The sequence below is a fragment of the Anomalospiza imberbis genome, chromosome 25 (genome assembly GCF_031753505.1).
Source record: "Anomalospiza imberbis isolate Cuckoo-Finch-1a 21T00152 chromosome 25, ASM3175350v1, whole genome shotgun sequence".
In the NCBI taxonomy this organism is placed as follows: Eukaryota; Metazoa; Chordata; class Aves; order Passeriformes; family Viduidae; genus Anomalospiza; species Anomalospiza imberbis.
In genome coordinates, this window is record NC_089705.1 from 424,627 (window position 1) to 445,251 (window position 20,625).

A 20,625-nucleotide genomic window follows, 5' to 3' on the forward strand; every position below is an offset into this window, starting at 1 on the left:
TTGTCCTTGGCACAGGCTGCCTCTTGTGCATGGGGCAGGCTCTGTGTTGGGGTGATTTAGGCAGCTTTGGGGTGTTCAGGCTGTGTCTCGGACACGTCCCACCCCCGGGGGCAGACCCCCAGCTCCCTGCAGTATTTTTAGCCGCTGTCACGTTGGGATCGCACCTCCCGCGCTCGCTGCCTTCACCTCCGCACCCAGAGCTGCTGTCACCCTGGCCTGGAGCCAGCTCAGGGGACTGGGGGCTCCTTGGTTCGTTTTTAGGGTGTATCCATACCTGGAGCAGTCTCACCCAGTCCTTGTCCTGCTGCCCTTGGGATGGAATAACCCTCCCACTGCTGCAGGCGGATATTTTGGGTTGCAGCCTCCCTACCCTCCTTGCAAACGTTGTGGTGAAACATTAATTTTTTGCAGGTCGCTCTGGGTTTCCCTTCTCTGACTTTCCACAGCTGCTGGAGCACCTCCAGCCACCCCCCGTGTTGGCATTTAATTGCTCAGGTGTTAATTTTTATGCCCTTAATCTTGTGATGAGGAGGGAGAATCTGCTGGAGGTTGAGCTTCTCCCAGCCCTGTCCTTGGCTGGGGAGGGATGGTGCCAGAAGCATCCCATAACTCATGGAAACCAAGGTTCTGTGAAGCCCTTTTGGCTTTTTTCCCCTGTGTGTACAAATCATGGACAAATTAGTCAGGGAAATGGAGTGGCCAGTCGAACTGCCTTTGTTTTGTGCCGTGGATGGGAGGGAAGGCTCGTGCTGGGAAAAGCCTTGGCAGTAAACCTGTCGGAGGAGGGAGATGGATCAGCTTGGCCAGCACAATATCTGCTCTGTAATTGCATTTTAAACTTCTGGAGCCCGGGCATCATCTCGTGGGTGGCTGAGGATGCAGGTGTGGGGTGGTGGAGCCGCAGGTTGGTGGCAGTGGCTGTGCTGGGGATGGCAGCAGGATTTGGGTGGGGGGCTGCAGTCCAGGAGGAGGAGGGTACATCTCTCATCATGTGTTCAGCGGCTGGGAATAGTTTATTGGGGGTGAAGGAATCACTTTTCCCTGGGAAATGAGGCTCTGCCAGCCTGAAACATTGTTTGACTCTTCTCTGGTTTCTCAGGCCAAAAAAAAATCCCCGAAGAACAAATTTCTGCCTCCTAGAATATCCTGCTCAGCAGATCTTGGAAAGAAACACTTGGGCCTTTTTTTCTTTTAAATCACTTGGCACTTAGTCTCTGACACTGTTTTATTTTGAAATTTATCTTATTTTCCTTCCTTCCTGGAAAATTTTGACAGATTGGTGCTTTTCCTCCCGTTAGAAAGTGCAGCCAAGTTCCAGACTCTAAAATCTGACACGTCTCGTGGTGAGAGCTGAGGACCAGGGGCTGCGGTGCGGGGGCACATCCGCACGTGGGCTGGGCAGACGCTCCATTTTGGGAAGGGCTTTAAGAAAGCTGTGATGTCTCAGTGCCTCCAGACATATGAATAGGAGAGAATTTGCTTACAGTTTTTTAAAAAGAAGTTTCTTATGGCTCTGAGAGGAAAAAACAGTTGGTGACGGAGCTGGAATGTGCCCTTGTGCTTTAAAAAATGAGTGCAAAGGGGATGAAAAAAGCCACAAATGTCTTCTTATACATGAAAGAGTTGGGAATTGAAATTTCCTGAGCATCTTAAGGGCGTTTTTCCCAGTGTTTGGACTCATGTTTGACTAAATGTTGCATCCAAGCATCCCCTGAGCACAGGGAGGCACAACCCGTGCCAACAGCGAGGCCATTAACTGCCAAATCCCCAGGTGGCAGGGGGAATTACTGATGCAATTTGGGATAAAATAGGAAGAAAACAGCAGAAATAATCCCTTGGCCCGGCTCTGTTTTCCTGCCGGTCCATTAGGGGATGTTTGCTGTTGTTCATTCCGCTTGCTCAGGGCTTCGTGGGGCCCCTCGTGAGCCCCGGCCCCGTTAATTAGCGCTGTGCCCTGGTCCCTGTAATCTTGGCTTTAATGGGACAATGGGGCAGTGTGAACCAACCAGCCCTCGGTGGCCCCACTGCAAAGCCGACCTGAGCTCCAGGGTTGGGTGGATGTGGGAGGATGGGAGGGCTGGATGAGGGAGCTGGAAAATGGGAGTGGACTGCAATGTGGGATGATGGGATGGAGCTGGATAAAGGATGGAGGAGCTGGAAAATGGAGGTGGACTGGAATGTGGGATGACGGGAGGGGCCCAGATGTGGGACAGTGGGGCTCTCTCTGTGTCACCTCCCATGGGAACAAGTGGCCTTCTGGCATTTGCTGCACTTTTCCGTGCTCACCTGAGCACGCTGTGGACCAGGGAGGTGCTGTCGAGGACCACCCTCAGATCCCCAAGAGATAAATCTGTAATAAAGTATGACTGCCAAAAGGACTCAGTGGTGCTGAGGGGGGATGGTCAGGGCTGCGTTCAGGGTTGGAGGTCCTGGCTCAGAACTACCACACTCCCATCAGGCCATGGAGAGACCCCCAGGAGCCCAAGCCACAGGTGGAGGGTTGGGGTCAAAGCACAAATTCTGTGTGGCCACCACAGCCAAATGCTGTTTCCTGGGGGAAACCCCTTGTGCTACCGACCCCCAAGAAGAGAAGCAAAGCTGGGAGCTGCATCCTGCTCCTGCTGCTGAGGTCTCCCTGGGACCTGAGACCTGCCAGCTTGTGTCACTGGTGGAGCTGCCCGGGAGCCGTGGGGCCCTGGTAGCATCCAGGACCAGACCCCTGCTCACGGTGCCCTTGGGGGATGCCTGGAGTCCCCCAGCATTCCTGGGGCATCACACCGTCCTGCTGGGCTTTTGGGGAGGGAGCAGCCACTCTGGGAGCTCAGGGGCTGACGGATCTGTCCCCACAGCTGGCTGCACCTTCGAGGAGGACAGTGACCCCAACCAGTGCGAGTACAGCCAGGGCGAGGACGATGACTTCGACTGGGAGCTCATCCGCAGTTACCTGATGCCTCACCTGGTGCCTGACCTGCCTCACGGTGAGTGCCAGGGTCCCCCCGTGTCCCTGGGACCCTCTGTCCCTACCCTGCCTCTGTGTCCTGTACCCCGGGGCTGGACTATGTGGCTGGTTTAATTCCTGCAGTGTTTTGGACTTGGCTTCTCCCTGCTTATGTGGGAAATGGGGAAAAAGCCCCATGTTTCTGGCTTTTTCAAGTGTGGGGAAGGGCTTGTGAGTTGGAGGCATCTCCAAATCTTGGGAATGGTAAAGAAGAAAATGAAAATGGACTTCTAAAAAATCTCATTGGTTTTAAACCATTTTTTGTTATTTTCTGGGTCCATGTCCTCACTGTTGGCCAGGCTGGGGGAGCAGACTCAGCCAGGCAGCTCTGAGGAGCTCCCCTCTCCACGAGGATGGTGTGGGCACCATGCCTGGGTGCATTTGGGGGCTTTGCTTGCTACCTGCTCTGAACTCTGTTCCTGCTGTGACCCCCTTGAGTTGTTTCTGAACCCATCTGCTCAGTGAGGTTCACTGGACTTGGGATGCTCCTTGTTTTTGGGACTGCTGGCTCCTGCCTGATCCTGAAGGGCAAGTCCTGTGCTGAGGATGGGCAGAAAAACAGGAGAGCTGGTTTAGAGCACAACAGTCAAAATAACCTTTTCTGTTTACTAAAATATTACCTGCTTTATAGGAAACTGTTTACTGTTCCATCAACCTGCCTCCAGCTGTTTATCTTGTGCCTTATTCATGCCAGGGCTTAATTTGGCTTTTCCCCTCCACTAACTCTTCTCTGCCATTACCCTTCCCCATCACCTTCTCCTTCCATCCTGTCCCTCCTGGCATGTCCTGGATGCTGAGTGAGGGCAAACAACCCTCGGGGATCTGCTGGCAGATCTCTGTCCCTCCCTTGATGATTTTTCCAAGTAATTGCTTTAAACGGAGCTATCCTAATTGGTATGTGTCCAGGGGGTTTCCTGGGGAAAGCAGAGCTGGGGGTTGAGGTGGCTTGTGATGGAGTGTCTGAAACTTGCTGAGTTAGTTGAGTTATCTGCTCAATATTCAGCTGTAATTTAAAATCTGCAGTGAACTACCTGAGTTTAAAGCCTGGGGGCTTGCAGGGGGCTGGAGGTTTGGGTGGAATGGGGCTTCTCTCTCTACTCGAGGAAAAAAACATGTGTCAGCAGGAGATGGGATCTTACAGGAACGCAAGGAGGTTAAGGAATAAACTCCAGGATTGATGGGGAAGTGGGTGTGACATCTTAGGTTGGATGGTGTGAGCGTTGCAGGTCGCCCTGGGAAGAGGACGCTTGTCCCTGTAGCTCCCCTAAGACCAGGTAATGCTGTTTGCTCATGGTCTTGGGGCACCAGGGGGGTGCAGGGATGCCGGTTTTGGGTGGCTTTACCCCGTTTTGGGTGGGGAGCTGTGGATGAGGCTCCTGCAGCCCCATCACCCCCTCGGTCCTTGCAGCAGCTCAGGGGATCAAAAGGATTTCACAGTGCCAGGGCCTCTCCAGGGAGCACTTTCCAAAGGAGTCTTGTGGTCTCAGAGTAAAATGAGTTTTTACTGGCGATCAGCCAGTTTCAAGGAGTGTAGGATTTATTGGAGTGGGTGCTGGCTGCTGGCCACCTGCTGCTACCTTTCCATCCTACTCTCCTCTTGCTTTCTTGTTTGGTTTAGGGCTTTTTCCCCTCTTCTCTTGACTAATATCTCTTTCACCTAAAGATGATGGATGGGTCTCTCCCATGTTGCAATTGTGATTTTTTTTTTTTTTTTTTTTTTTTTTTTTTTTTTTGTCTCTTTATTGTTCCTTTTTTAAAGGAGCAGCTGCAGGGAGCTGGGTAAGGCACGTGTGAACTTGTAATCCCAGACTGGCTTGTGATAGAAGGGACCTTACAACTCATCCAGTTCCACCCCTGCCATGGCAGAGACACTTTCCACTGTCCCAGGCTGCTCCAAGCTCCATCCAGCCTGGCCTTGGACACTTCCAGGGTTCCAAGGGCGGCCACAGCTACTCTGGGCACCCTGTGCCAGGGCCTGCCCACCCTCCCAGGGAACAATTCCTCCCCAGTATCCCATCCATCCCTGCCCTCTGGCAGTGGGAAGCCATATTCCCCTTGTCCTGTCCCTCCAGGCCCTTGTCCCAAGTACCTCTCCAGCTCTCCTGGAGTCTCTTTTGGCACTGAAAAGGGCTCTAAAGTCCCTCACTCAAAATATTAAAACAACATGTTTGTGGGTGGCTTTTTTCCTCAAGTGTGCTTTTTCCTAGATTTTCCTTCCAAATTCACTGAATTAGGAAACCCCCTGTGCATCGGAGCTTCTCGTTGCATGGAGCTGCTGTGTCCCTGCACAACCCTGTCCCTCTGCTGGGGGGGACTGAGCTGTTGTCCCCACCCTGAAGAGCTCTGATGACTCCCCATCCCATCTAAGGAGCTGCTCCTTCAGCTCTCAGCTTCAGCACTGCTTCCCAATCAGCTCCTGCTGCAATTCATAAAAGCCTTGAACAACGAAGCCTGATTGTTTGCTCCCATGAGAATTGCTGCAGTTTGTCCAAGGACCCCGTGGAGGTGGGAGATCAGCCCTTGGTGCTGGGGCTGCTCTGGGAGATGCTCAGCACAGAAGTGGGGAGTGGTCCCCTGGTTCCTGTGCCGGCTCTGACACGGAGAAGGATCCAGCACACATCAGCTTTGTCTTCCAGTGGGATTTCCTGGAGACAGATGCTGCAGTGCTCAGACCTGCTCCCCTGGCACCTCTTGTCTGGCAGTGCCGCCCTCTCCCTGTCATCCTGCCTGCCTTCCTTGCCTTCTAATAGCTCTTGGAAGTTTTTTTTTTAATTTATTTTTATCTCTCAGTGATTTTGTAGGAGGAAAAACTCATTGAGACAGGGAACTGGGGGGAGTGGGTTCTTCCCTCCTCTTCTTGTGGGGCTGTTTGGGTTTTTCCTGGAGGGATGCAGCGGCAGGCAGAGCCCTTGGGATGGGCAGCATGATGGGAAGAACTGCCCCTTCCCTGTGGGCAAGCAGAGCTTCAACTGGCCTTGGGCACTTCCAGGGATCCAGGAGCAGCCATGGCTGCTCTGGGCACCCTGTGCCAGCCCCTCCCCACCCTCACAGGGAACAATCTCTTTCCAATATTCCATCTAACCCTGCCCTCTGGCAGTTTGAAGTACCTCTTCTTCTCTTATATTTCTAAAAGAAACCCAACCCACACCCTGGGCTTCAGGCTAATGCCAGATATTTACAGCAGAGGAGGATAAAATTAGCACAAAAGCAAGTGGCTGGAACCTGCTTTTTCCAATGCTGCAACACCAGGAAGAAAATTAAGAGGGGAAAATAGTGTGTGTGGGAAGCCCTGCCTGATGAGGGATGCTCAGGTGCATGCATCCCTGCTCTCAGGTGACCTTATGGGCATTCTCTGTCTTGTAAAATAACTCATTGGTTAATTTTAGTCTTGGCCTCTTTATTTTGGTCCTGTGGCTTTTTGTCTGTAAAGGGAGGGCAGAGGAAGGGCCTGTGTGTGTTAACAAGAGCCCATTCATTAATGAGGTGGCTTTTGGGAGATATCCCCTGGCATGGGGTGGGTCAATGGTCTCTCTCCACTCTGCTGTCGCCTGGACCAAATGGGACTGATCTCATTAGAGCAGAAGTAATTTTGCTGGGGGAAATAGAAGAGAAAAAAGAGAAGCATGGACATAGTGCCTTCCCCTTGGTGGGTGAAACGAGCTGTGCTGGACTCCGAGGAAATAAATTGTCATCGTTTTATTTCACCCTGAGTAGCCACCCCAAGGGGCTGGCAGGGCCAGGCAGCCATGCAGGTCAGTGGTGTGGGGAAAATTTCCCTTTTAGGGATTTCTTTCCCTTGTCCCACCTCTCGTCCCTGAAGGATGCTCTGGGAGATGCATCTGGTACTGGCACCGTGTCAGCCCAGCTGGTGCTGTGACCCCTTGGGTGTTTTGGGGTCCCCCCAGCTGCAGGTCCCAAACTCCGGGGCAATAGATGGGTGCCCCCTGTGATCCCAAATGCTGCATGGGCATGGATGGGTGCCCCCTGCAATCCCAAGTGTTGTAGGGGGATGGATGGGTGCCCCCTACAATTCCCCTTCATCTTCCTTTGGCTTTTCTTGGAGCTGCTCAGTGGGAGTTGAGGGGAGGAAAGTGCCTGAGTTTAGAATTAATTGATAATGAAGCACCGACTGTCAGGAAAACAATGGTAGGCTTGAATAAATGGCCCAGCTTTGTTACTTACAGCTTGTGCTGGTATTAAAATGGAGATTAATAATCCCCTTGCCTTTGGTGAGGGGGAGCATTTGGTGGGGCAGCTTCCCATCCACCCTGTTTGCCAGCCCCATGGCTGTGATGGACAGCTCCGGGAGCTGCCACAAAGGGCTGGGACTTCTGCATCCCCCTTCTGCCTCCAGACTGCCTGGCTTAGCGCGTGCAGGACAAGGAACGATGCTGCCTTTGGAATCCCCTTTTGGGATTGTCATCCTGCCTGCCCTAGAAGTACAGCTTCAAGGCTGTGCTGGGGCTCCTAGTTTTGCTGATGGTGATGTTGGGTGGTGGGAGGTGGGATCCCAGTGGCTGCTGGTGCTGGGGCAGGTTTGGGAATGACATCCCAAGCACCTCTGAGAGCTGGGATGCTGCTGCTGCTCCTTAAGCCAGAGAGGATTTCCCTCTGTGAGTGCCTGCTGAGCACAGTTTAAATGTGGTGACAACTGTGTGGAAAATGATACGAGGAGCTGGGAATGGAGTTCAACAGCTGGGGCCCAGCTGGGGAGGGGATTGATGCACCCAAAGCTGTGAGAGTTAAAGGAGGGTGACATCGGAGCCTTTCCTGGCCCCGGGGCCCTGGGGAGGCAGCAGTTCTGATCCTCCCCTCTTCATCCAGCAGCCAGGTCCCACTGCAGTGTCCTGCTGCTGCCCAGAAGGCATCTGCTCCTGACTCCATTCCAAGTCCCTCCTGTCCTGCACATCCTCATGGGCTGTCATGGACCAGTGCCCTGGGCATATGGGCATCTTTGTGGTCCCATATCCTCCACCTTCTCTGTGCTGGCAAAGCTCAGGCGAGGTGGAGCAGGGAGAGTAGAATCATAGAATCTCCTTAGTTGGGAAGAACCCACAAGGATCATCCAGTCCAACCCTGGTCCTGCCCAGACCCCACAACAACCCCACCCTGGGCATCCCTGGAGCTCTGGCAGCCTCGGGGCCGTGCCCATTCCCTGGGGAGCCTGGGCAGTGCCCAGCACTCTCTGGGAGAAGAACCTTTCCCTGAGCTCCAGCCTGACCTGTCCTGGCCCAGCTCCAGCTGTTCCCTGGCTGCTGTCCCTGTCCCAGAGCAGAGATGGGAGCTGCCCCTCGGGAGCAGCTGCAGATCCCTGAGCTCTGCCCTCACTGTGCTCTGCTCCAGCTTGTTCAACACCAAGAGCCCTCAGCCACCCCCTGTATGGCCCCTCCAGACCCTTCACCATCCTTGTGGTTAACTCCGCTCTCTCTCCCTTCTCCCCTGCTGCCTCAGGCTCCTACCTGATGGTGAACTCCTCTCAGCACACCCCGGGCCAGAAGGCTCACCTGCTCTTCCAGGCGCTGAGTGAGAATGACACCCACTGCCTCCAGTTCAGCTACTTCATGTTCAGCCGGGATGGCCACAGCCCCGGCACCCTCAGCGCCTACGTCTGGGTCACCGGGGGCCTGGTGGGCAGCGCCGTCTGGAACACGTCCGGCTCGCACGGCCGCCAGTGGCACCAGGCAGAGCTGGCAGTCAGCCTGTTCTGGCCCAGCGAGTATCAGGTGAGGCCCAGCAGCCCCCGCTGGCCCCAGCCGGACCCCCCGGCCACGGGTGACCCCTGTTTGGTGTCGCAGGTGCTCTTCGAGGCGGTGGTTTCCAGCGAGCGCAGGGGGTACCTGGGCCTGGACGACATTTTGCTCCTGAATTATCCATGCTGTGAGTACGATGGGATGGGACCTGAGCGGGGGTTGTGGCTGGGCTGGGCTGGGCAGCAGGCCTTGGAGCCGGTGTCCATTGGGATGGTCCTGGGAGAGCAGAAGGCCTAATGCCAGGGTGCAGCCTGGTGGCACCTGGGTGTCCTGATGTTACCTGGGCTGGTGGAGCTCCATCTCCTGGGCACCTCTGAGGCTCCTTTTTTGCATCTCCGTCCCTATCCCCACCAGCTGCAACATTGCTTTTAGTTTTTATAAAACCTTGGAAAAGCACAGATTGAACACAAGGCTGGAGTGTCCCCGTCAAGAGGGGCCACCCAGGCTGGTGGGGGTCCAAAATCCCAGTCTGTCCCAAGACACTGGCTCTTGGGGTCACCTCCTGTTTCTTCTAGGCTGGGCAGGAGATCTGGCCCCTCTATCAATCCCATACTCTGCATCTGGCACCAGCATTGTGGGGTGCTGGAGAAAAAGGCTTATCCCTCCCTGGGATACTGGCTGGTTCTGTGGGGACAGGAGCACATGCCTCAGAGCCAGGCTGCGAGGGTGGGCATCAGGCTTGTCCAGAGCTCAGCTCAGCTGTGACACCCTGGGTGGGTTTTTGGGCAGGGAGGGATTTTTGTGGCAGTGCTGCCATGGGTCTCCTTGGAGCTCAGGTCCTTCCTCACCTCTTGCTTTGTCCCTCGGCAGCGAAAGCGCCTCATTTCTCCCGCCTGGGTGACGTGGAGGTGAATGCAGGACAAAACGCCACCTTCCAGTGCGTGGCCGCTGGCAAGGCTGCTGAGGCTGAGCGCTTCCTCATGCAGGTGAGGAATGGTGGTGGTGAAACCGCCACAGCCAGCCCCACACATGGCTTTCCTGTGGGAAAAAACCCTGCTGGACATGGTGGGAGAAGGGTGATCCCCCTGCTTTTAATTAGACACCATTTGGGGACACCCCTGTTGGCTTTGGAGGTGCCACCGTGCCCCCCGTGACTCCGTGTGTGTCCCGTGGGCAGAGGCAGAGCGGCGAGGTGGTCCCTGCCGCCTCGGTGAAGCACATCAGCCACCGGCGCTTCCTGGCCACGTTCCAGCTGGACGCGGTGTCCAAGGCGGAGCAGGACCTGTACCGCTGCGTCACCCAGTCCGCCCGCGGCGCCGGCGTCTCCAACTTCGCCGAGCTCATCGTCAAAGGTGGGTGAGCTGCTCTTGCCCACACTGGGCCCCTCCTGCTCCACTGTGTGCAGAGGAAGGTGGGATGCCTGGAACACTGGGATTGCAGCTTCTCACTGTGGAAGAGTTGCTAACCATGGAGTGTGCAGCATAAAACCAGAAACTCCCTTTCCTGGTGGCTTTAGATCATTTATTTTTGATTGCAGTAGGTGGGAATTAATTAATTATGGTGAAACTGTGCGGCACCATGCTGGGCTGTGTGACTTATAAAGATAATTAAGGTTTGATCAGATGAAACCCTATCGTGGCTGTTAAAGCCTTCTGAAAGTGATGGAGGGCACAGGCACAGACTAAAGTTTGAAGACTGGATGGGGCCTTCCTGTACTTGGGTGACTCCCATGTCCTCTGGGTGGGGAATCTGAGTTTGTTCTGTGCTCTGCAGCATGAATCCCAGAATGGTTTGGGTTGGAAGGGACCTTAAAGTTCATCCAGTTCCATCCCCTGCCATGAGCAGGGACACTTACCACTTGATCAGGTTGCTCAGAGCCTGGCCTTGGACACTTCCAGGAATGGGGTAGCCAAAGCTTCTCTGGGCAACCTGTCCCAGGGCCTCACCACCCTCACAGGGAAGAATCTTTTCCTAATATCTAATCTAAACCTACTCTCTATCAGTGTGAGGCCATTTTCCCTTGTCCTGTCACTACATGCTCTTGTAAAAAGTCCCTCTCCATCTCTTTTGTAGCCCCTTTCTGTCACCCTGTTCTTTTGAGAGTTTTAAAGTTCTAAAAGTTCCTATGCCTTCTGATATTTACATATTTCAACCGAGTTTTCTTACACATGTTCATGTAAATAGTGGTTGTTTTGCATTCTTCTTTGTAAGCGAAGAGAATTGATGGACTGTTGGTTTGACCAGTGTGGCTGGAGAGGTGGCAGTTTCACCCTCCAGTCCACTGTCATTTTTACTATTGTATATGTAGTGGAGTCAGAAAACAAAGTTAGCTTTTTTGAGTTCTTTTTCTTTCCTTTTACATCTAGCCTGCTTCTGTGAGTTATTTTGTGTCACAGTGTGACACCTTTCAGATACTGGAAGGCCACAGTTAGGTCACCCCAAGGGTTCTCTTCTCCAGCCTGAGTGCAGTGGGTTGGTGTGGGAAGATACGCTGGAAATGTTTTGACTGCAGCCTGTAAACAATAAAATAAAACCATGGTATGTGTGGATGTGCCAGCACCGGCCTGGCTCTGGGGGTGCTCCACCTGCCCCTTCTGTGCTCTCTTCCAGAGCCCCCCACCCCCATTGCCCCCCCCCAGCTGCTCCGGGCCGGCTCCACCTACCTCATCATCCAGCTCAACACCAACTCCATCATCGGTGACGGCCCCATCGTGCGCAAGGAGATCGAGTACCGCATGACCTCGGGGCCCTGGTCGGAGGTCCACGCTGTCAACATGCAGACCTACAAGCTCTGGCACCTGGACCCCGACACGGAGTACGAGATCAGCGTCCTGCTCACCCGGCCCGGCGAGGGGGGCACCGGCAAACCGGGGCCGCCCCTCATCAGCCGCACCAAGTGCGCAGGTGGGCCCCATGGCATCCCTTGGGACAGCTCTCCTGGCACCCCGAGCCTTCCCCCTTCCTGTGGTGTGGAGAGGAGCTAACCCGAGGCACCTGCGTGTGTGTCTGTGTGTGTGTGTGTGTGTTCTGTTGGCAGAGGTGCTGCCTCGTTAACTTCTCCCATTCACTCCAATTAGAGCTGATTAAACTCCCTCCCACTAACGGCACTTGGTCCCTCTTGTCTAGAGAGCCTGACTTGGGCATGATGACAGCACGAGGGCTCCTGTGGTGCGGGCACCTTTCTCTGGGTAGCTGGGGCTGCTTGTGGGGCTGGTACCCTGCTTCACCTCTACAGGGAAGGATGAGCCTGAGGCACCAACCTGTAGGGTTGGTGGCTGAGAGATGTCCCCACTGGTGTCCTCAGCTCTGTCTGCAGGGCAGCAGCATTCTGTGCTGGAGCTGGTCCCAGTTTTGCAGACAGGATTGCTCTCTGCACTCGCCCCTTTTGTCGCTATGGACAAAAGGGTTTTCCCTGGTAAGACACATAAATCCATGAGATGTTTGCCTTCTTGCTCACCTCCCCTCATCTCTCTTCCCCGCAGAGCCCATGAGAGCCCCCAAAGGCCTGGCTTTCTCTGAAATCCAGTCCAGGCAGCTGACGTTGCAGTGGGAGCCCTTGGGCTACAACCTGACCCGCTGCCACACCTACACCATGTCCCTGTGCTACCGCTACTTCGTGGGCAGTGGCCACAACCAGACCTTCCAGGAGTGTGTGAAGATGGAGCGGAACGCCAACCGCTACACCATCAAAAATCTGCTGCCCTACAAGAACATCCACGTCAAGCTCATCCTCTCCAACCCCGAGGGGCGCAAGGAGGGCAAGGAGGTGATATTCCAGACAGATGAGGATGGTGAGTCTGCTCGGGGAGGTGCCTCATCCCCAAAATTGGAACTCTGTAGCTGGTGAGCTGCTGGGGTTTTTCCTGTGGCATGGTGTGTGTGCATCGCTGGCTCCTGGCCCATGGGCATGATGGGAATATCTCCTGAGACAATGGGGAGGTGAAAAGGATCTCACAGCCCCAGAGGTGTGCCACAGGAGGTGAGAGAAAGGGTCAGTGATGGTGTTTGGGGAAGGGAGATGCCTGGGAGCCTGGGAGGCTCAGGGACTGCATGGGGATGTCACTGTGGACACACTGCCCTCATCCTTGGGGTGGAATTTTACCCATGGCTGGTCCAATGGAGGGTGTGGGACTTGGCTCATACCCAGCTTCTCTTAGCACACAAGTCATCCTCACTCACCCGTTATTGGGAACCAAAGCCTGGCAGCCATAATAACAGCAATTAAATCAGTGAATGCTTTGTGCTCAGGTAACATCTTTTATCTGCTTGGTTTTGAAGGATTGGGCACTGCTGCATTTCTGGGAAAGCCCTGTTTATCAGGGCAAGTGCAGCTTTTCTTGGCTTTCCTGGTGCTCTTCCCTGGTGAAGTTTGTTTTTGGGTGGGTTCAGGTTTGTGCAGAGAGCTCTGCAGTGATAAGGCCCCAGTTTCTGGCAGCAGCTTTGCTCCTGTTTTCCCCCTGTTCTGGCTGTGCTCTGTTCTGGGTTCTCTGTCACCTGAGCGGGAGGACATCCTTGATAGACGCTCCAGCATTGCTCCAGGACTTCTTGGTTTTGGAATCTCTTGCTCTGGTGAGCCCTTCCCTGAGGATCTGCTGAAGCTGAGGCTGCTGGAGAGGTCTCCCAGGTCTGGCTTCACCTGCCTCTCACCCTGACTGCAGCTCGCCGTCAGCAGTGCCTGAGTCACTCTGGGCTTTGGAGATGCAGGGGATATGGCAGGAGCTACAGGACAGAGCTGGCTCTGTGTGTACAGTGCCACCCATCAGTGATAGGCCACATCCAGGGCTGGCCCGTTCCACTGCTGAGTGTGGCTGGAGCATCCCTGGCTCTCATGGAGTCATCTATTAAGCAAGAACGGCATTAATCTCCAAAGCACTTTTTAGCATAAAAACCCAGCAATTAAAGTGAAGGAACTGGTAATTGCAAAGGATTGAGCTGCCTCTAGAGCCCTGGAGGATCCCTGAGGAGAAGTCTGCCATGGAATTCCCCTGCACCGGACTTGCCGTTACGTGTGCAAGGCTCACTCCTGTCTCCCAGGCTGGCAAGCAAAACCTGAAGAGCTTGAGAGGAGCTGAAAGCATCTCCAGGTCCTTTTTCATCTTCAAAGCTTAAATCCAGCATCTTCCTCTGTACACCAACACTTTCCACATCCCCAACCCTCAGCCTGCCCCAGTGGGGGCACCCAGCTCCGCCCTGGCAGTGGTTTATTTTCCAGCTATAATTGCTCCAGTTGTTCTCACTAGGCTGTGACTGCGCCAGCTGTTTGCTTATGGAATATTAAAACAGGAGCTCCAGATGTCTTTTTGCTGTACTATAATCACTCCAGCTGCCTTTTCCTGTGCCTCAATTAACTGGGGCTGCTGGCTTCCCCCTTGGATTCAACTTGAGGCTGTGTATACATTTGGTCACATGGCGATGGATCTATAGATATCCTCCTACGGATATATGGCAGATACTCTTCACCTGTCTGGCCCAGCCTGCCTAGGAGGTTGATGAGGGTTTGAGCTTCTAGAACTGCAGGATGAACAGCTGCCCCTGCAAGTAAACCAAGGTGCCAAAAGCTCGTTAATGATAGGACTCTTAATTGTGGTTTGTTTGGCACAAGGCCAGTTTTGACAGCAGCATCCCCTGGGGCTGCTGGTGGTGGAGTACAAAGATGCACCTCCCCATCCTGAGTAAACCCTGGTTTTGGGCTGGAAAATCCAATTAACTGGGTCAAACCAAGGCTGTTGTTTACAATATCCTTCTTGGACCTCAGGCAGAGTTGTGCTGGGCTTGTGGGCAGGACACTGAGGGAAGTGTGCTGCATCCATAGGCTGTCCAGCTGGTGTTTCAGTGCCCCCCATGGATGCAGGTGACCCACAACTGGAGACTTGATTTTGTGTGTGCATGAAATGATGAAACGTAATCCCAGGGATCTGTGGAAATATCCCTGCAGTGTGATGGTGCTGCAGGGAGCCACTTCTCCCAGGAGCAGGCAGGGTGCATGCAATGCAAGCCAGGATAAATATATATAATTCCATAAATAAATACGTGTTCAAATATGGATAGCAGAAGGGTATGTGCACACCTGGGAGCTGTTGTTTGCATCCTCTGCCTCTCTCAACCTGGGATGGAAGTGTGATATCTGTACTTGAATATATATATATATTTATATATAGGTATTATAATTTTAAGATAATATATAAATTATCCTATAGACAATAACAATGATACAACATATAATAATAGAAAATAAGATGTAATAGTCTATATCATGCAGGCTATATATAATCATAGAAAATAACATATAATTATACATAGTGTAGGTTCTGTATATTGAAACTGAATCTCTGGAGGTGCACACTTTACTGCCCTACAGGTTCCCGTAATTCTTCCCGAATTTAATAAGCGCCTGTGTACACGTGTAGGACACAGTGCCTCTGATTAAATTTACTTGTAAATCAGGTAGAAACGGCGTGTTTGCATGGTGGGAAACGCAGGAAGTGATCCCTCTCTCCCAGTCCCGTAATTACACCTGAACAAAAGCTGTGAAAAAAGCCAATCAGAGAGAAGAGCTGCTGTCCCCTGCAAGGTTTGGGAGTGGGGAATGCCCCCGGTGCCTTCCCGAGCCATTGCCTTTCCTTGCTGACCCCTTGGGTGGAGAAATCTATCATAAAGGGTTGGATATTGATCCCAGCGCCGCTGATTGCCGTCAGTGATTACAGTTATTATTGTGGTGGTGTTAATTAGAGGGGAGGCCGGGCCACGGCGAGCCTGTCTGCTTGTGAGGATGTTGCTGCTTGCTAGCAGTGTCTCCACAGGATGCTAATGGCTCTGGGGGGGAATTGGGTTGTGGGGGAAAAGGGAATTTATTTCTTCTCCTCATGCTGGAAAGCTCAGGCACCCTGTGTTGCTGCCGGTGCCTGGGCTGAGGTGCTGGAAGTGATACTTGAGGGGTTTGTGCTGGTGTGGGGACCTCCCCCTCCCATGGCAAAGTGTTACCAGCAGATCCAGGAGCATCAATGCCTTGGATGTCTCCCTGGGGAGCCACCAGTCCTGTCTGGTGGCACATGCTGGAGGTGACATGGCAAAGGGAGTGTGGTGGCTCGGTCACAGGGCACAACTGCCACAGCCACCCAGAGGGGTTTCCTGGAGGTTTTCTCCTTCCAGACTGGTTTCAGCTGCATCCAAGCACATCTCCTTTACTTCCCCAGTGCCTGGCGGCATCGCCTCCGAGTCCCTCACCTTCACCCCGCTGGAGGACATGATATTCCTGAAGTGGGAGGAACCGGTGGAGCCCAACGGCCTCATCACACAGTATGAGGTACATCCTGGCTGGTGTGGCACCTGGGGTACATGGGCACGTGAGAGGGTCCTGTTAAGGGGTGTGTTGGAGGGGTCTGGGACAGCCTCTGCTGTCAGCCACGAGGATTAGCGGCAGCTGCTGCTACTTCTGAGCCCTCTGGCTTTTCCAGTGAACCTCTGCTTTTGTTTCATCTCAGAAAGTCCCTGGCTGCCTCCAGGCTGCCCTGTGATCGTACCCTCCTCTGAATTCATTGTTTTAATCCTTTCTCCACCTGAATCCGGGCTCTGTTCCCTCTCCCACTGCCACGGGTCCTGCTGTGCCCTGTCTCTGCAGATCAGCTACCAGAGCATTGAGTCCTCAGACCCTGCGGTGAACGTTCCGGGCCCGCGGCGCACGGTGTCCAAACTGCGCAATGAGACCTACCACGTGTTCTCCAACCTCCACCCCGGCACCACCTACCTGTTCTCGGTGCGGGCCCGCACCGGCAAGGGCTTTGGCCAGACGGCGCTCACCGAGATCACCACCAACATCTCTGGTAGGTTCCCCACTCCATTCCTGCTGCTGGGGCTTCTTCACTCAGGTGTCCTACGGTGGTGTGGAGCCTCTCCTGTGGTTTTGGTGACTGGATACTGCCATAGAAAGTGTTTTGGTGGCTGAATACTGCCATAGAAAGATGGTGGTAACCTTGGTGGTGACAGCTGTGCTGTGAGCTCCCAGGCAGTCCCCAGACTGGTGGGTCCCTGTCCAGGGAGCCTGGCCAGCCCAGTGCTGGTAGCTGGCGCTGTCTGAGCTCTCAGTGTGCGAGCAAGGGATTAACTGGGCTTCGTTAATAAGCTGTGCAGTACTCGGGGCTCTTTGCTCATGTCCGTGGTGTTGCATTAACTGCAGCAAATGGGCCTGAACTGAGTGTGAATGGGGGCACTGGGACAAAGCAGCTCAAGCTGGACCCCAGTGGCTGCCAGCAATGGTTTGGGGACCACAAGGCTATGCCAGGCTTGATGGGGGTCCCCCACCTTGGTCTGGGGATGCTGCTGGGCTGGCTGAGGTGTGCTTCTGCCCTGGGGTGGGGGAAGCTCACACTGTGCCAGTGATTGAGTGGTGCAGTTTTTGGGCACATCTCAAGACTGGAGCATTTGGGTCCTGGTGAGGTTGGATCCCACTCTTGGTTTCTTCCCCTCACAGACTGGTGTTGGTAACCTCCCTTGTGCACACCCAGGGGTTGGCTCTCGACTCTTGTTTGAGACACAGAGAGGTTTTTTACTTTGCAATAATTCATATTACACCAGTGGGTGATGCCTTCCCCTGGGCAAAACTGCTCATGCCTCAGTTTCCCCCCAAGCCCCAGGACTCACCCCAGCTCCCATTGCAGCTCCCACCTTCGACTACGGGGACATGCCATCACCACTGAGCGAGTCAGAGAGCACCATCACGGTGCTACTGCGGCCGGCACAGGGCAGAGGGGCTCCCATCAGGTAGGTTGGGGCTGCAGGAGGGTAAGACCCCAAAATGGGGTGGCACAGCAGGGTCCAAGGAAGGGCGGGACTGTTCTTCTCAAAACTAATTCATGCCTGACCCTCACCAGCATCTATCAGGTAATTGTGGAGGAGGACCGGCCCAAGAAGCTGAAGCGAGAGCTGGGGGGGCAGGAGTGCTTCCCGGTGCCGCTCACCTTCGACGATGCCATGTCCCGTGGCTCCGTGCACTACTTCGGGGCAGAGCTGCCTGCCAGCAGCCTCACTGAGGCCAAGCCTTTCACTGTGGGGGACAACCAGACCTACAGCGGCTACTGGAACCCACCTCTGGAGCCCAAGAAGGCCTATCTCATCTACTTCCAGGCCATGAGCAACCTCAAAGGGGTGAGTAGCCCTGGCACCCTGCTCCAGCCAGGGGCTGGACCAGGTAAGGGCAGGCTGGGGTCTGAGGGTTGGTAAAAATGGGACTACTTCTAGATCACCCTCCCCTGGGTCACCCTCTGGGTTGACCCCTGATGGCCTGCCAGGGAGCAGTTGGTGTTCCAGGCCACCCTTATGGTATGTTGAGATGATGGGTGGGTGTCCTGCTCCAGCACCCCTGGGTGGTGCCTGTCCCCATCCCCGTGCCAGCGCTGGGGGTGGAATAGTCTAATTTCCCCCATCCACTGCAGTACCAGCCAGGACATCAGCAAGCACCAGTGCAGGGGAGTCCCTATTCCTGGGGCTGCTCCTGGGTTGGAGAAGGACTGTTTGGACAGCCAGGGCTGTGTGTCATTGTTGGGCCCCAGTGCTGGCAGGATGGCCAGTCCCAGCTCCAGAGAACTCCTGGGAGCTCCCGGGCTGCCCTTCCCTCCCTGCTGCTGCCATTTCCCTCTGCGGAGCTGCACCCCCTGTATCCCCCGGGCTGATTCCTCCAAGTCACCAGCAGGACCACCAGGACCCCGTGGGGACCCTTCCTGGCATCACCTGCTCCAGCAGCTCCTGTCCGACCCGCAGGAGCATCCTCATCCTGCACATCTCCGTCCTGCTGGAAGGTGGTTACTGAGTCCTTTCTTTGCTCCGGGGCCGTTCACACCTCGCTTCTTCGTTGTCATTAGAGCCGAGAGGGACAGTGAGGGTCCTGGCTCTGGCTCACTTGGCGTCGCTGAATAATAACTGGTGTCTGATGCTGTGTTACATCTTTCCTGCTGGGAGGTAATGGATTTATCCCAGCTGCCATCAGATGGTGGAAAAACGCTGGATTGTAGCTGGGTTTTTTAATGTTTTTTTGTGCCAGATGAAGCAAGAAGCAGGAGAAAGAAAATCTGGAGATCCCAGGGAGAGCAGTGCTGTAGTTGGCCCTGCTCGCTACATGTGGCATGGGGAGGTCTTGGGCCAAGGGTGGATGGAGCACCTTGGTGCCTGGTGTCATGAGAGACTGGAGGATGCTTGGAGAAGACAATACTGGCAAAGTAGTGCTTTTTATTTTGCCACAGAAGTTGGATGCTTGGAAAAATGGAATATTTTAGCTGAACCCATCCCTAAATTGCAAATGTTAAAGCTGTTGGAGACTTAAGCTGGAGCTTCATGGCAACCTTGGCAGCAGGTGCAGAGCACCAGGACTGGGGCTTGAAACTTTGACTGATGGAACTCAAACCCATTAAGCTCTTGATGACAACCTGGGAGTGTTTCAGCTGTAGCTGGTGGAACATTGATGACAGGTGGCTTGGCTGCTGGGTTCTCCACGCTCTTGAACTTCACCATCCCCTCTGTGCCTGGAGCAGTGGCTCTGGCTAATCCTGGGAATGCTGGGGACAGATCATCCAGCAGCATCTCTTGGGATGTGGGTCCCCAGGAGCTCTTTGGGTGCTGCAGCACAAATCACCCATGGACTCCCTCAATTTGGGGGCTGAAGCACCAATGGACCAGCCCTGTGCCTTCCAGCCTCGCTTGGGTGAGAGTGGGGAGCAGCGCTGCTGGGATGCTCATCCAGCACTGACCCCCCTTTTTACCTCCATAGGAAACTCGGCTGAACTGTGTCCGGATCGCTCGCAAAGGTGAGCCCTCCCTTTCCCCTGATCCCACCGAGGCTGCGGCTCCAGCCCCACGGCTGCTCCGGCTGTCGGGGCTCTGCTGGTGGATCAGCACTGGCGGTGGTTGGGCTGCATGTGATGGTTTATTCCAGCTCCACCCCACACTCTTTTGTTTCCCATGCTCTTTGGCATCTGGCGTTTTTCCCTTGGTTGAATTTTCCTTCTTAATGCTGTTACCATGGGGTAGGGCTGGAATGGTGGTGCTGGGTGCTGAATCCAGGGATGGATGATCTTACGTGGGGTGTAATGAAAGGTGCACAAAGGGACTGTCCCACCCCACTGGAACTGAGAGAGGGACTTGTCCATGGTCATAGTGTGGCACTGCAGAGCCCTGTAGCATCTTGGCGGAATAATTTGTGTTCATGGAGAAACGAGCATCCCATGGGATGAATCTCAGCGTTTTCATGCGTGATGTTGCCAATCCCTCTGGAGTGGAGTGTGGTGGGTGCTCACAGCACCCTTGTCCACCCACCCCTCCTGCCTGTCCCTGTCCCCTGGCAGCTGCCTGCAAAGAGAGCAAGCGTCCCCTGGAGGTGTCCCAGCACTCGGAGGAGATGGGCCTGATCCTGGGGATCTGTGCCGGAGGGCTCATCATCCTGATTATCCTGCTGGGAGCCATCATCGTCGCCATTCGGAAGGGGTAAGGAGACCTGGGCTGGTGGCTAGTGCTTCATCTGTCCCTCCCACCCACCCAGCTCGGCCCTTCTCTGCCACCCCCAGCACTAACTGGAGTTACTGGTAGGGATTCAGCTGCGCTGGGCAGGCTCCAGGCGCTCCCTCAAGCTGTGTCTCCATGTGCCTGTGCATCCCACTGGGCACAGAGCCCCCATGCTCTGTGACACCAGGCACGGTAGGGGACACTGGGGACCGAGCAGCAAAATCCTGGGGATGTCCCTACCCACTGTGCAGCTTTGTTCCACTGTCCCTTTCCCTCATATTTTTTTGGTCTTTTGCTTCTTCCCCTGCTGGTTCTTGGCTTTGTGCTGCTCTGGTGATCCTGCATGGATGGAAATGCTTCTGGCCTGTGCCCGAGTCCTGCACCAGTGCTGAGCCCAGCTCCCCATCCTGCCAGCTCTTCCCTGCCAACAGCAGCCACTGGACCCCAGGG

The 20,625-nt window shown here is 54.5% G+C and overlaps 1 protein-coding gene across 5 annotated transcripts in view; it reads left to right on the forward strand.

The window, feature by feature from the left end:
* The window catches only part of PTPRU (protein tyrosine phosphatase receptor type U), a 57,002-nt gene that overhangs the window by 12,797 nt on the left and 23,580 nt on the right, over positions 1–20,625 (forward strand). For all 5 annotated transcript variants that reach the window (XM_068172911.1, XM_068172912.1, XM_068172913.1 and 2 more), the window contains exons 2-14: positions 2,850–2,978; positions 8,450–8,721; positions 8,794–8,875; positions 9,559–9,674; positions 9,866–10,040; positions 11,299–11,592; positions 12,171–12,479; positions 15,882–15,991; positions 16,307–16,508; positions 17,343–17,445; positions 17,556–17,829; positions 19,445–19,481; positions 20,019–20,157. In XM_068172911.1, coding sequence (XP_068029012.1) covers positions 2,850–2,978; positions 8,450–8,721; positions 8,794–8,875; positions 9,559–9,674; positions 9,866–10,040; positions 11,299–11,592; positions 12,171–12,479; positions 15,882–15,991; positions 16,307–16,508; positions 17,343–17,445; positions 17,556–17,829; positions 19,445–19,481; positions 20,019–20,157 — 2,242 coding nt within the window. The remainder of the gene's footprint in view (positions 1–2,849; positions 2,979–8,449; positions 8,722–8,793; positions 8,876–9,558; positions 9,675–9,865; positions 10,041–11,298; positions 11,593–12,170; positions 12,480–15,881; positions 15,992–16,306; positions 16,509–17,342; positions 17,446–17,555; positions 17,830–19,444; positions 19,482–20,018; positions 20,158–20,625) is intronic.